The 16,083-nt window shown below is 44.3% G+C and overlaps 1 protein-coding gene across 2 annotated transcripts in view; it reads right to left on the bottom strand.

Annotated features, from left to right (window-relative positions):
- Nucleotides 1–15,569, bottom strand: part of LOC146026369 (flavin-containing monooxygenase 5-like) — a 58,321-nt gene extending 42,752 nt beyond the window's left edge. Inside the window, exons 1-4 of one of the 2 annotated variants that reach the window (XM_083156985.1) lie at nt 15,326–15,569; nt 10,654–10,791; nt 9,375–9,563; nt 5,356–5,518 (exon numbers count right to left, since the gene is read on the bottom strand). In XM_083156985.1, coding sequence (XP_083013111.1) covers nt 5,356–5,518; nt 9,375–9,563; nt 10,654–10,785 — 484 coding nt within the window. In that variant the 5' untranslated portion in view covers nt 10,786–10,791; nt 15,326–15,569. The remainder of the gene's footprint in view (nt 1–5,355; nt 5,519–9,374; nt 9,564–10,653; nt 10,792–15,325) is intronic. The other variant, XM_083156984.1, reaches the window with a different exon arrangement.
- Between the last annotated feature and the right edge of the window lie 514 nt (nt 15,570–16,083).

Raw genomic sequence — 16,083 nt, 5'->3', positions numbered from 1 at the left:
CTAGTGTGAGGTCCTGGCAGCGGGTCCGGGGACGGGCAGCGGGGTCCCGGGGACGAGCAGCGGGGGTCCGGGGACTGGTGGGTTAACTCAGACTCCTAGCGCTGCCGGGCGGTGGGCGGGAAGAAGATTTTGAAAAGACTTGCCGGACACTGATTGGCTCAATTCAGCCAATCAGCATCCAGCAAGTCTTTTCAAAGTCATCAGCGCTTCCCGCCGCCAGGCAGATAATCGATAGGAAGAATCTATAGATGGCGCACTTTACATAAGAAGAATTGTTAAAATATAACTTTTAATAATTCTAAGTAAAACAATAGTTCATTAATTAAGCGAAATGTTAAAACGTTTTTATAGAATGTTCATAAAGGAAGAAAATGTGATTTAAAAAAAAAAACTGTGTGGAGTTCTATACTTGGAGACGGTCCCTCTGCTTTACATCAAACAATCGCATTCCCTTTGTGTCGGGGCTGATATTAAGCGGACATCTATTATCTTCTCCAAATATCAATACTGTTCAAGACCTGCTCATGGCAATTTGATTTAGATATGGTTCTAAATACTGGGACATCATTTCATTAATATCCATATATATACCCATAAGCTATAGTGATGGGTATGGGTCACTGGGTCAACCAACCAAAGGTCGACATGCATTGTGTCGACCACTGAAGATTTACACAGTTTAGGTTAACACCTAAAATAGGTTGACATGGATGGAAGGTCGACAAAAGCATTAGCTTGACAATGACTAGGTTGACAGTCAAAAGGTCGACATGGGTTTTCCTTCTTTTTTGTGTGGTTCAGGCACGATTCCTCGCTACACTCGGCAAACTATTCTATTCGCACTCCCCACCCTAATGGATGGTAGGGAATGAAATACCACCTGTCGGCACATGTTGGTTTGAAAAAATAGGTGAAAAACCCATGTCAACCTTTTGACTGTCGACATAATGATTGTGTGGATCTTACATCCATGTCGACCTTAGACATGTTGACCTATTGCAGGTGTCAAGTTGACCTTCAGTGGTCGATCCATTGCATGTCGACCTTTAGTGTGTCCAATTAACGACCATTTAACATAGTGATCTATCTCTGTACTGTGGTCTTAAGGCAATACACACTGGGCGACTTTGAGATGAAAGCCGCTCAAAACATCAAGTTTGAGCGGCTTTCAGCTCAAAGCCGTCCAGTGTGTATGGGCCGGCGATGATGCTCATTGCTGGTATTACCAGCAGATGAGCTGCTTTGAAGATGGCTTTGCATAGCGCTGCACTATGCAAAGCCGTCCTCCCCCCGCTGACAAGTAAAACTTAGACAGGGGAAAACTGAACTCTACGTGCTAGTATTTTGCTGTACAGCATTGTGGGTGGGATATATTAAACGTCACATTCGCAATATTATACACCCCACTAATTATCGGGTACATACCAATAACAGCTGTCCTTTGCAATAGGAGAATGATTGAATCCCTCTCCGAGGTCCATAGGCGAATCTAGGGGGTGGTCCGGGGGTGCACAGGACCACCCATTAGCCCATTTTGTAGCTGAGGGATAGGGCTTTCCAACGAGCCCAGCCCCGTGTCTCTAGCCCCCTGGGAACCGGAGATACTGCCAGGCAAAGCTGGAACGTTTTCCCTATAGGATAACATGGGACCCGCTAATTCCGACCCCCACCCAGTTCAACGGCTGCCAGTTCCCCCTTCGGCATCACTGAAGCTCAAGGTTGATCTTAGTCGAACCCAAATCGCTGGGCCTTCAATCTGATACTAGGCTGGATCCATATGGGTTAATTGGTTCCAGGGATATTGAGGTTAAACTGTTTTTTTTTTTTTTTTTTCTTAAATGCAATTTCATGACTGTTTATGTTCTTTGAGGGCAGATTTCTCTGGAACCAAACAGCCCAGTTTCACGGGACCAAAATCATTCGAAGCCAACTCAAAAGTTCTTTAATATGATACTGGTCTCATGTAAATGGGTCAGTTGGTTCTGAAGATATAGCTGGTTGGTTAAAGGGGGGTAGGGAGAGGGGAGTGGTTGTCTCTCCCCCTCACACCAGAAAATGCATGGACTAGGCTGGTGTTTATAGGTGGTCAGCCTGGGGATCCTGCATGATCCTGGCACCATATTCCCGGGTAAATCCCTGCATTTTCTGTTGTGAAAGGGGTATTATTTCAAACAGCCGTGACCTGCAGTGCTTTGAATCTGCCCAGCTGTGAATGACTGTCACCCCTGCAGCTTCCGCTCCAATTCTTCTCCCTGCTTTCACCTCAGCCCGCCCCCCCTTTAATCATGTGGTGCCGGCGCCCGGCGTGCTCCCCCAACGTCAAGCACAACAACAGCGTGCACAATATTTCAAATGTCCTCTCGGCTAGAGGGGACACCAGGAGGGGAGTGGGAGCGTGCTCTGCTCCTCTCCCCATAGAAGCAGCTGCACCGCTCTCCATCTCTCCCTGCAGCAGCAGCGAAGGCTCATAGAAAAATTTACAGTAAGTGGCACTTTTGGGGGCATTGCTTAAGGGATGCTACAAGTGGCGGTATGTGGGGGCATTACGCATAATGTGTGGCTTAATGTGTAAGGGGCATTAAGGTGTGCAGCATCATGTGTAAGCGGCATTATGTGTGCAGCATCATGTGTAATGGGTACTATGGTGCGCGGCATCATGTGTAATGGGTACTATGGTGTGCGGCATCATGTGTAATGGGTACTATGGTGTGCGGCATCATGTGTAATGGGTACTATGGTGTGCGGCATCATGTGTAATGGGTACTATGGTGCCATCAAGCAAGAACCCCCTAGCAATGAGCATGTAGGTGAGCAGCACTTATGTGGCAAATATGTAATGGGCATTACGGTTTGTTATATAGTATGTAATGGGCATCATGATGTGTGGCACAATGTGTAATGGGCATTATGCTGTGTGGCCTTATGTGTAATTGGCATTAAGGCGTGTGGCTTTATGTGTAATGGGTATTACAGAGTTTGCTAAAATGTGTAATGGGCATTACTTTGTATGGTCTAAAGCAGTGGTTCCCAAACTGTGTGCCGTGGCTCCCTGGGGTGCCTCGGGACACTTGCAGGGGTGCCACGGTTTGGTGGTCCAGGACCAATTCAAATTATTTATGATCAATTATTTATGGACAAAACCAGTGCTGGTGGCTGCCAATTATAAAATATATGGACAAACAGAAGCAAATCCTGCTCTTTACCACATAACTGAAGAATGACATATAAACACAATCTACTTAATGTTATATTTATTTTTCTACACCTAGGGGTGCCGTGGAAAAATTCTGTTACCCTAGGGTGCCATGATTCAAAAAAAGATTGGGAACCCCTGGTCTAAAGTGTAATACCACACCCCTTTTGTGATGCCACGCCTCCTTCTCATGAGGCCACGCCCCCTTTTTGACGCGCGGCTGCGCCGCGCAAAGGTCCCCCTCCGTTTGTGTCTGGATCTGGGACCACCCATTACCATAATTCTAGATTCGCCTATGCCGAGGTCAATGCAATTATAGAAACCATCAGCCTAAGCTCCGGAGTATAGCATTTTCCAGAGTTTGGTAAATTTAGGAATGCAGCCATTTTTTTGGCCTGAGTATATCCCGCCCTGCAACCATGCCGGCTTTATCATCATGTTTAAGCTTATAAAGTCGTCATGCTCATGATGCTGTGTTAGGCAGAACTAGCATGCCGGCATGGTCAATTCAACATAAACTCTAAGACACTTGTCAAAATTAATAAATTTAGCTGACCTGGAAATGATTCCAGAGGTTTTTAGGACAAGAGAAAAAAAGGACTGCTGCGTGAGGAACGCACTAAGAGAGCAAAAAATCATAAAATGTAACTTTTATTTATTGAATCATTAATATTCCCAGACTTTACTATGCAGGAAATGGGATTTGCAGCGAAAAATAGGGGTTAAAAAACTTTAGACATACAGACATATATTGTGTTCAAAGAGAGAAATAGTGTTTTAAAATCACATTTGAATCTAGTTCGAAAAATTATAGTTTAATTTCTGTCAGTGACGTTGTGAAACAATTTTCTCCCTCTGTGGGTAACCGTTTATAATGGTGTTAAGGGCTTCTACTAATCTGTTTTGTCAATAAAGATTTATAGGATTTATATGATATCCAATAAAGATCTCAGGAATGTTATGTGTTCTGGTTGCAATGTTTTTTACTTGTTCACCATTTGGTGCCACCTATGGGTGATTAATTATATTGCACTGATTTTATCAGATCTGGATCTTGTTGGAAATATCTTTATTTTGTACCATTTATTTATAGGTAATCCTTTGATGCCATCTACTGGTGGTTAATGGTAATGCACTGATTTTCAGTGTAATAAACACAGTGAAGCTTATTATGACACACAGAAAATTTATCAAACATAGAAACATAGAATTTGACGGCAGATAAGAACCACTTGGCCCATCTAGTCTGCCCCTTTTTTTAAACATGTTGCCTCAAACCATATTTGATCCTTATTTTTTTGTAAGGATATCAATATGCGTATCCCAAGCATGTTTAAATTGTACTACTGTATTTGCGTCTACCACCTCTATTGGGAGGCTATTCCACTTATCTACTACTCTTTCTGTGAAAAGTGAAATGATTCTCAAATATTTATGAGAAGCAAATTAATCAATTACACACAGGATCAGGGGTATCTTGTGTGAATATATTAGTACACTTGGGAGGATATACTACTCAAGTGTACTAGTGCGCTCAGGTAGATGTATCATATATATTCTGTTGCAGGCTTTGGATAATCCCTTGCTGCCCTCAAATATACTGATGTTTGGCTGATTTGAAGCCCAATGAGGGTCACTACCTGTCTCACCCTAGGTGTGGTAATTACCACCTGGGAGATCTGGATTGCACACAGTTACACTAACATCACAATATTTCTAATACATATCAACTGACAACATAACATATCGATTGGAAACCTAACTCTACGTGCTAGTATTGTGCTCTACAGCATTGTGGGTGGGATATATTAAACGTCACATTCGCAATATTATACACCCCACTAATTATCGGGTACATACCAATAACAGCTGTCCTTTGCAATAGGAGAATGATTGAATCCCTCTCAGAGGTCAATGCAATTATAGAAACCATCAGCCTAAGCTCCGGAGTATAGCATTTTCCAGAGTTTGGTAAATTTAGGAATGCAGCCGTTTTTTGGCCTGAGTATATCCCGCCCTGCAACCATGTCGGCTTTATCATCATGTTTAAGCTTCTAAAGTCGTCATGCTCATAATGCTGTGTTAGGCAGAACTAGCATGCCGGCATGGTCAATTCAACATAAACTCTAAGACACTTGTCAAAATTAATAAATTTAGCTGACCTGGAAATGATTCCAGAGGTAGATGAGCATCTGTGTGGTGCCCACTGCAAACAAGTACTGCATCAAAGATGGCTGCCTCCTGCTTGCCATCCTTTTCAGTTATAACGTCCCATTGTCCACTTGTGGCAAAGTCTGGCCGCTTCTTAATATTACCCACTGTGGTCTGAAATAAAAATGCATCATTTCAAATGCTCATCTTTAATAAAAACAATTAAAGCTCAAAAGATAAGAATAGAGCATAACAAATAACGGAAAAACAAAAATTTATGTATTGGGCAATGAGGTACTATTAAACTACATGGTCGTGTCCTGGGATAAAATGTTTCAGCGACAAAAGTTAAACATGGGACTGTCGCTGGAAAACAAGAGAGTTGGCAAATATAAATTGCAGACGTCTGTAGATATAATGGGTGACATTTAATGGGATGAGAGATTCAGAAAGTGAGAGATTTGGTAAGAAATCTCCAGGTTGAAACTGGTTTTACAGTGTAAATGATTGCTCTAAAGAGCTCTAAAAAAAGCTCTTCTTATATCTTTATAGTAAGCTTGCTGCTTTTCATTAGGTTGTGCATGTAGATTACCATGGCCCATATATAATAAAAAATATTGCTTCTTTATAATTATGAGCTAACTGGCTGGATTTGCAGCTATTCCTAGAATTCACATGCTATTTCATAAGAGTCCTGAAGGTTCCAAACATTGGGTCTAAAGCTGTGTACACACGGGGGCCAGTGGCGGATTCAGGGGGGGGGGCACCCGGGCACGTGCCCCCCCTGTCATTCATTTTGTAGATGAGGACCAGAGCTTTCCAACGAGCCCAGCCCCATGTCTCTAGCCCCCCGGGAACCGGAGATATTGCCTGGCAAAGCTGTAAAAAAATTTCCCCATAGGATAATATGGGACCCGTCAATTCCGACCCCCACCCGGTTCCGACGGCTGCCAGTTCCCTCCCTGGCATCACAGGAGCTTGTGGTTGATGTCATTCAATTCCAAATCGCTGGGCCTTCAATATTGTACCAGGATGGTTCATATAGGTCAATCGGTTCCAGAGATATAGCGTGTAAATCGATTTTTTTTTTTAAATGTAATTTCATGGCAGTTCATGTTCTTTGAGGGCAGATTACTCTGGAACCAAACTCACTGGACCAAAATCATTCAAAGCCCACTCAAAAGTTCTTCAATATGATACTTGTCTCATGTAAATGGGTCAGTTAGTTCTGAAGATATATAAATGAGATAACTGGTTAAAGGGGGGGAGGGGTGGTTTTCTCTCCCCCTCACACCAGAAAATGCAGGGACTAGGCTGGTGTAAAAGGGGCCAACCTGGGAATGCATTTTCTGGTGTGAAATGGGTATTATTTCAAATAGCACTGTCAGTGGCTATCACTTCTGCCTGGCGGCGGTTGTCCCCCATTTACCGTAAGCATGTATTCCCCCTTGGCAATGAGCATGTAATCCCACATGGCAATGAGCATGGAACCTCTGGCAATGAGCATGGAACCCTTGGCAATGAGCATGTAGATAAGCAGCACTTACTGTATGTAGCATAATTTTTAATAGGCATTATGGTGTTTGGCATAATACATAATGGACATCATGCCGTGTAACTTAACGTGCAATGGACATTATGGTGTCAATGTTTAATGCGCGCCTTTGGTGGACAATGTCCCTGTTTATGAAGCGTATTGTGAATTTTGTCTTAATCTGTGTGGCATTATGTGAATTCTGGCTCAATCCGTGTGGCATTATGTGAATTTTGGCTCAATACGTGTGGCATTATGTGAATTTTGGCTCAATCCATGTGGCATTATGTGAATTTTGGCTCAATCCATATGGCATTATGTGAATTTTGGCTCAATCCATTTGGCATTTTGTGAATTTTGACACAATCCATGTGGCATTATGTGAATTTTGGCTCAATCCATTTGGCATTATGTGAATTTTGGCTCAATCCATTTGGCATTTTGTGAATTTTGGCTCAATCCATTTGGCATTATGTGAATTTTGGCTCAATCCATTTGGCATTTTGTGAATTTTGGCTCAATCTGTGTGTTATTATGTAAATTTTGGCTCAATCTGTGTGGCATTGTGTGAATTTTGACACAATCCATGTGGCATTGTTTGAATTTTGGCTCATTCCATTTGGCATCATGTGTAAGGGGCAAGTATAATGGGGTCTAGTATTTTGTAGCATAATGTGTAGAAGTTGTATATGGTGTTGTACACTCCACTCAAGGACATGCCCCCTGTTGAGTGGCCACACCCCCTTTTCCAGAGCGCGCCTTCGGCGCGCGCACAACTACATCCTTCACTTTTGTTGCCATGGTGGGCCTATTTTTAATCCCATTGCCACCCTCTCTCTGCCGCTCTCTTAGCATGTACACTGGCACCACTAACACTGGCCCTCACTCACCTAAACCCTCTTTTATCATGGTGCCCCCCCTGTCATTTTATCCTGGATCCGCCCCTGACGGGGGCGATAGGGGCTGAAATCGCTGGAAATATGGTCGCAGGCGACCATAATGCCAGTGATGGGAGTGTGCCCCGGCGATAAATCGCCGGGTGAGTGCTCCCGTTTTCAGCCCCGTTATAATATCTGGTCGCAGGAGCTTAAGGTGCGTACACACGGGGGGAGATATATTGCTAGCAATATATTGCTTGCAATATATTGCTGAGCAATATATTGCTCAGTGTCTCTTTTTCAACAAGCGACCAGAGATGGTCGCTGTTGAAAACGAACCTCTGCTGGGGGTGCCGCAGAGGTAATTAGCTGGTCGCAGGAGCAAGCTCCTGCGACCAGCGATTACAATGGGGCAGAAAACTGGAGCGCGCACCCGGCGATTTATTGCCGGGGCACACTCCCAATCACTGGCAATATGGTCGCCTGCGACCAGATTCCCAGCGATTACAGCACCTATCTCCCCGTGTGTACAAAGCATTACTCCTGCGACCAGCTGATTACCTCTGCAGCACCGCCGGCAGAGGTTCCCTTTCATCAGCAACCATCTCTGGTCGCTGATAAAAAGGAGAAACTGAGCAATATATTGCTTGGCAATGTATTGCTAACAATATATTGCTGAGCAATATATCTCCCCCGTGTGTACGGGGCTTTAGTCATACAAAATGCAGTTGTAATTCTGTCCATTACCAGCAATTGGCATTCCCATATGGACTGGGGCTTCATTTAGAGGGGATGCAGTTACAATCCCAGTGGTCGGAATCCCGGCGTTCAAAATCTCGACACTTTCTCCCTCTGTGGGTGTCCACAACACCCATAGAGGGAGAATAAATTAGTGTGCCGAGCATAGCGAGGCACCGGGCCCGCTGCGGGCCTGCTGTGTGGTGAACCACGTCCCCCCTTGTTGAGATTTTGGCGGTCGGGATTTTGAATGCCGGGATTCCGACCGCCGGGATTTAGAACCACTCCCATTTAGAGGGCGGGGTCACAACTTAAGGGGCTGAGCCAGATTCACAGGGGCTTGCCCTGCCACCGTGTCTCTGTATGCTGGGTGGCCAAGTCGAGAGACTGAGCTGCTTGGCCAACCCCCATTATTATGTGTGCTGTGCACTAATACAGATGGTCAGTTTGCCCTGTATGTGGCGGATTCAGAATTGCTTCTAATTTCTCTAAAGCAGCCCATACACGCTGCGATGCCGGGCTGTCCATTCTGTGCTTTGAGGTGCGCGCTCCCGTGGCACCTCATCGCACAGTACAAATAGTATGTGCTTGCACATACTTTTTGTACTTAGGTTTCATCAAATTGCATCGCATTGCATGCACAACAGATGCACATGCAATGCAATGTGATCCGTGCTATTGAAGCCCACAACGCACGCCCGCATCGGGACGTGTATGGGCTGCTTAAGTTGTTCATGCAGGCTATGATGAATGTGCATATTGTTTAGAATTGCACAGTTTCATGCATTTGAAATTGTGTGCAATTCAGAATCAGGCCCATTGTTACTAATACTGAGTGCAGGCTACTGTTTTATCATCTCGGGTTACCTTTGCTTCTTACCTTGAAGTGGATATACTGAAGTAGCTGGAAATGGTCAGCGTACATTTTGAAATACTTCAAAATCTTAGAGTTGTGCATGAAATTCGGGAAATCCCCCGGAATTGGAAAGTCGCTGTAACACATCATCTCTTTGGAAGTGTTAATGATAACAGATTTGTAAATACTGGCTCTTCCTTTCTCACAATTATCCTGCAAGAAAAATTATATATATATATATATATATATATATATATATATATATATATATATATATATATATATATATATTTGTGAGAACAGGTTAATTAGTACATCAGAAGAAAACTGCAGTACCAGTGAATACAGCAGCTATGGTAAACAGTTGTATGCAAACTATTAAGGTGTTCAGTGGAGACCAGGCACATTCCAAAAATACTGGTATACACGAGCCCAGTGTACCTAGGGATGAAGGAAGGCACCACACCTCCCATATTAATTTAGGGAGCTCCTATAATTACACCATATCAGCCAGTTAAAGGGTTCTGGACAAGCATTTTGCTTGATATGGACTGTAATGGACCAATTTTATCTGTTGACAATATATATATATTTTATCTGTTGACAATATATATATATATATTTATATATATATATATATATATATATATATATATATATATATATATATATATATGAGCTTGTTGCATTAGAAAAATATATTTATCTATTCCTAATTGCAATTTGAAGTGTGTGGTAACATCAATTCTCAACTTAAGCTGGCTAACTGAATTGGCCACAATATCTGTTCCAGCGGAGCATACTTACCTACTCTCCTGGAAGTTGCATGAGACTCTCACTTTTTTGGGTAGTTCCACACAATCCCACATCCCACCCACTTCCTAGGGAAGCAAGCAGAATCGTGGATCATTACAGAAGGGAAGGGGCTACTCATGAAGCAAATTGCAGTCATTTTAGCCACGGCGCCTCCTCAAGAACCAACAATTTGTGGGCTTTACTATTATGCGGCAGGGCTTAATGACTTGGCCAATTGGCTCCGCCCCCAAAGACCCCTGCCACTTCACCTCCCCAGCTTCTCCCTGAGATGTGTTATTAAAGGTAGGCAGGTATGCAGGAAGTGGTTTTTTAATCTTTTCTTGCAGTCAGATCTTACAGAATTGAATACTTCTTGCACTTCAACCTATCACTCTTGATAACATAAAACAGCTATCATTGATTTAAAGTGGGAAGACAGATAACAGTATAACCAGCATTAGTCATTTTCACAGTATGTAATTATTGATAAGAAGAAACTCTAACTAACATTGAATCTCCATAGCCCTCCAATGTCCTCAGATCTCTCAAAACAGGTAGGTTCTAAACCTTCCTCCAAACAACATTTGATTGCAACCAGACCACTTGCTCCAGCTCCTATCACAGCAACCTTTTTCCCCATGGTGACCTAGAAATAAAACAAATAAAAAACATTAAATTTGAGCAGAATAGTAAAGTGTGTATTTATTTAATTATACAGATATAGATTTATGGGATGGTACAATATAGTCATCCCTGCCATATTGTATACCACCTGCTACTGTAATGTCTAGGTTATCAATCCAATCATTAGTGCAAAATGCACATGTTCCATCTATTTAATTGTCAACAAAATGTCCGGTCAGAAAGTTGACACAGAGGATTGGGGGTATGCTACACTAAGTAAACAGTGTGCAGTGAATTTTCAAAAAAATATAATAATAATTAGCACAATATAAAATATTAAAATGCAATAAATGAAACTTTAAAAAAGCAATACTGTATAGGTGTGCATAGCCCCTGTAAAGGGGTGTGGATCGTTTTATCGACCATAGTTAGGTCGACAGTCATTAGGTCGACACCGTTGGATCGACAGGTGGGAAGGTCGACAGGGTTCTAGGTCGACATGTGCGTTAGGTCGACATGGGTTAGGTTGACAGGTCGTTAGGTCGATATGGGTTTTTTCACAGTTTTTTTACCCGAATGTCGACACAGTCGACATGGACACAGTTGGAAGTCAGGTTTCCATTATGTGCCCCACCTGCTGTATGTTAAGTAAGCCAATAACACCTGATAGCAGCGCAAGTGTTTTAAGCTTACACAAAGGCTTAATAAACTCAGTGTGTTATCTTAGGTCAAACATCGCCTTTCAGGGGACCTGATAATAATACTTCTATGGGTACTTGTTTCCTAGCATGGCGCCCACTACTCCATTTACGTAGTGGGCTATTCAGGGTAAGGACATTTTTTATCACATCCTATCTTTTTAATGGGCTAAGTCAGTGAATACATTAATAAGATACTGTAGGATGCGATAAAAAATTGCATCACATCGCATAACGCACCCCCCCACTATCCACGCCACCCCACGTCCTCCGACTTTTTCATTACCCCACTATCCACGTCGGCGTGGAGTTGATTTTATATAGTGTGGCGAGCGCAGTGAGCCACCGAGTCCGAAGCGTAGCGAGCACAGCATGCCCCGCGAGGGGACGCAGAATCCATGTAAAGTAATCCGCATCCCCTCGCGGGGCTCGCTTTGCTCGCCACCCTTCAGGCTCGGTGGCTCGCTGCGCTCGCCACACTATATGAAATCAACTCCACGCCGACGTGGATAGTGGGGTCATGAAAAAGTCAGAGGACGAGTTCCGCCACCCCTTGCGGGGCTCGCTGCGCTCGCCACGCCTTGGGGTGGCGTGGACAGTGGGGGGGGGGGTGCGTGCACACCCTATAAAATCGCATGCAATCACATGTGGTTTTGCGGGACATGCGAAGCGATGCCATGCGATATACTGGGGTACAATGGCAAAAGAAAAATTACATTTAATAAAAAAAACGCATCGCATACGATCAAATCGCATGCTATGCGATGCAATTTCCTTACGGTGCCGTACGTAGAAAATCTGGGTGCCGTGCTAGGAAACAATTACCCTTCTATGTACTGTACAAATTTACTCAAATATCAACACAATTGTTTTGTGTAGTTTCACGGCAGCAGCTTACGCTACGTTTGAAGCTACTTTATTAGTGTAGCCCAACGGCTGCCTTACTTGTGTAGATCTGCACTATATAGTCTAAATTGTATGCAAATAGTCTAAATTGTATATATAGTCTAAATTGTAATATAGTCTAAATTGTACAAGTGTGTACACACCTTTAGGGACTGGGCTCAGAGTGAAATAATCGTATTCATTATGTGATATAACACTGATAGGAGCAACAAAGTCATTGTGTTTGCTCCCCCAGATCAGGAATATATAATACCTCAGCTGCGGAACTACCATTGGTGCCGCAGGTGCATTGCACCAGGACCCCTGAGGACTAAAGGTGCCCATACAGTGTACAATTATTGAATGCAATTTGGACTAGATCACATATGTTTTGCAATGCAATGCAATCTAGACAAAATTGCATACAATAATTGTACCGTGTATGGGCACCTTAAGGGTCCCACTGCTGCCACCCACTGCTGTATGGCATATTGTGAACTTGGGTTGGACAGCTGGAGGAGGGAGGCCCAAATTATATTTTTGCATCTGTGCCAACCAATCACAAGTTCAGCCACAGTAGTTAATACCTGATAAGCAAAGCTGGGATATTTCTGTAACAAAATACTCCAGTTCTCAGCCCTACCCATAGGGTTACCACCCGTCCGGGATTACTCCGGACAGTCCGGTAATTAAGACCGGCGTCCGGAGTCCGGACGGGTGGCTTTCCCGGACTATACATAGTCCGGGAATAACCCGCCCGCCGCCGCCGCCCCCTCGTCTCCCCGCTCCCCCGCTGCCCTGCTCCCGTCCCCTCACGTCTCCCCCGCTGTGTATGCGGGAGAGACGTGCTGCTGCGGTGCTGCATATGCTGCTGGACCGCTAGCCAATGGCCGCTCGCGGTCCAGCAGCCACCAGTTGATTGGCTGCTGGACCGCGAACGGCCATTGGCTAGCGGTCCAGCAGCGGGAGTTAGAAATAACAGCACAGCAGCACGTCTCTCCCGCGAATACAGCGGGGGAGACGTGAGGGGACGGGCAGGCAGGCCTGCCTGCCTGTCTGCGTCCCGTAGGCGGGGGAGGGGGTTTCTATCCCCCTTGGCAACGAGCACACTGGCACAGATCAATCCCCCTCGGCAACGAGCACACTGGCACAGATCAATCCCCCTCGGCAACGAGCACACTGGCACAGATCTATCCCCCTCGACAACGAGCAGAGGCACAGATCTATCCCCCTCGGCAACGAGCACAGAGGCACAGATCTATCCCCCTCGGCAACGAGCAAATTCAGTCCACCTTGGCATCGGCATGAAGCCCCTGGCATTGAGCATATAGGTAAGTGGCACTTATGTGTCAAATGTGTATGGTGTGTTATACAGTATGTCATGGGCATTGCTTAGTGTTATATAGTATGTCATGGGCATTGCGTAGTGTTATATAGTATGACATGGGCATTGCTTAGTGTTATATAGTATGACATGGGCATTGCGGTGTTATATAGTATGACATGGGCATTACGGAGTATTTATTTGTAATGGGCATTGCGGTGTTATAGTATGTCATGGGCATTGCGGTGCTATATAGTATGTCAAGGGCATTGCGTAGTGTTATATAGTATGTAATGGGCATTGCAGTGTTATATAGTATGTAATGGGCATTGCGGTGTTATATAGTATATCATGGGCATTACGGTGTGTTATATAGTATGTAATGGGCATTGCAGTGTTATATAGTATGTAATGGGCATTACGGTGTGTTATATAGTATGTAATGGGCATTACGGTGTGTTATATAGTATGTCATGGGCATCATGTGTGGGCTTATGAGTAATCGGAATTACAAAGTTCATTAAAACGTGCAATGGGCATTACGGTGTGTGGCATAAAATGTAATGGCCATTATGGCATGTGGTATACTATATAATGGGTGTGCGGTGTGTCAGCATTATGACAAAAATTTTGCTGCGCGCCTTCGGCGCGCACTGTCCATGTTGTCCGTCCTGTGCAAAAATTTTGTTGAGTTCTGGTATAATGTGTAATGGCCATTGCAGTACATGGAATAATACATCGTGATTGGCATCACGATGTGTGGCATAACTTGTAATGGCCATTATGGCATGTGGTATACTATATAATGGGTGTGCGGTGTGTCGGCATTATGTCAAAAATTTTGCTGTGCGCCTTCGGCGCGCACTGTCCATGTTGTCCGTCCTTTGCAAAAAAATTGTTGAGTCCTGGCATAATGTGTAATGGCCATTGCAGTACATGCCATAACACGTAATTGGCATCACGATGTGTGGCATAACTTGTAATGGCCATTATGGCATGTGGTATACTATATGATGGGTTTGCGGTGTGTCGGCATTATGTCAAAAATTTGACGCGCGCCTTCGGCGCGCACTGTCTATGTTGTCCATCCTGTGCAAAAATTCTGTTGAGTCCTGGCATAATGTGTAATGGCCATTGCGGTATATGGCATAACACGGAATTAGCATCACGATGTGTGGCATAACTTGTAATGGCCATTAATGTATGTGATATAACATGTAACTGGAATTATGGTATGCAAAATCAAGAATGAAATGGAAGCAAAGGTTTAAAAAAAAATCAACATAAGGCGGGTCTGGGGGCGGGGCTGGGATGGGTCAGTGGGTGTGTCAAGGGGCGGGCCAATGTCCGGGAATCTCTCAACAAAAAGGTGGTAACCCTACCTACCCATGAGTCTGACATGTACACACTGCTTGCTATGGAAGCATACAGAAAGCATGAAAATCCTCTGCATACTCTGGTAATTCATTCTTCCCAATCACACAACTAAATGCAATAAGCATTTGATTACCTTTAATCATATGTCATAAGCAATTATTTGTCTTTCGTTAAGTTACAGTATATTATGCCTGTCCACAGAACAGTAGCATACAGGATGAATATAACAATATGTAACACTGCCGCATAATCACAACAATCAGTACTCTTACTTGCCTGGCTTCCTTATGTTTACTCGAATGTCAACCAAACTGCTTCTGTCACTGTGCAGCTGTGCTTCCTGCTCTCCCATAGATGCCAGGCCTTTACACTACAGTCAGCCCAGTACTTTCCTTCGTTAACCCTGACCAAACTGAGCTGAACATTAATGTTTGCTGGAACATTTGGTTACTGTCCAGCAAGGAGGTAGTTAAGAGTTTGTTACAAGCAGAAAGGGAGTGTGTTATCTTGGCTGCACCTCCCATAGCATTGCACAGAAAGAGCCCTCTGTCTGTTCTGTCTGTCGTCTGCTTAAAAAAACTGTTTTTTTTTAAAAGCTATTAAATATAGCTGTGTATAAATAAATGGTGCTCCAGCCATTCAGGTCCTTATTGTCATTTTTCAAACACATGTCAGGAGCTGATTGGCTACTGCACCATTTATCACTCACAGTCAGTTTTAACCCCTTCCCGACATATGACGTATATATACGTCATATGTCGGTTGGGGGTGAATCAAGCCAGCTCACGGAGTGAGCTGGCTTGATAGAGAGCAGGTAATGGCTGTATATTACAGCCATGTCCCTGCTCTCACGGCCACGAGCGGCGAGTTCGCCGATCGCGGCCGTTTAACCCTTTAAGCACCGCGGGCAAAGCGCCCGCAGTGCTTAAATAGCTGATCGGAGGGGGGGCGCCCCCCTCCGGCGCCGATCGGGGCCCCCCGCAGCGCGATCGGAGGGTGCCGATCGGTTGCCATGGTAGCCAGGGGTCTA

The sequence above is a fragment of the Crinia signifera genome, chromosome 8 (assembly GCF_055691185.1).
Source record: "Crinia signifera chromosome 8, ASM5569118v1, whole genome shotgun sequence".
Lineage (NCBI taxonomy): Eukaryota > Metazoa > Chordata > Amphibia > Anura > Myobatrachidae > Crinia > Crinia signifera.
This window is presented reverse-complemented; position numbering and strand designations above follow the sequence as displayed.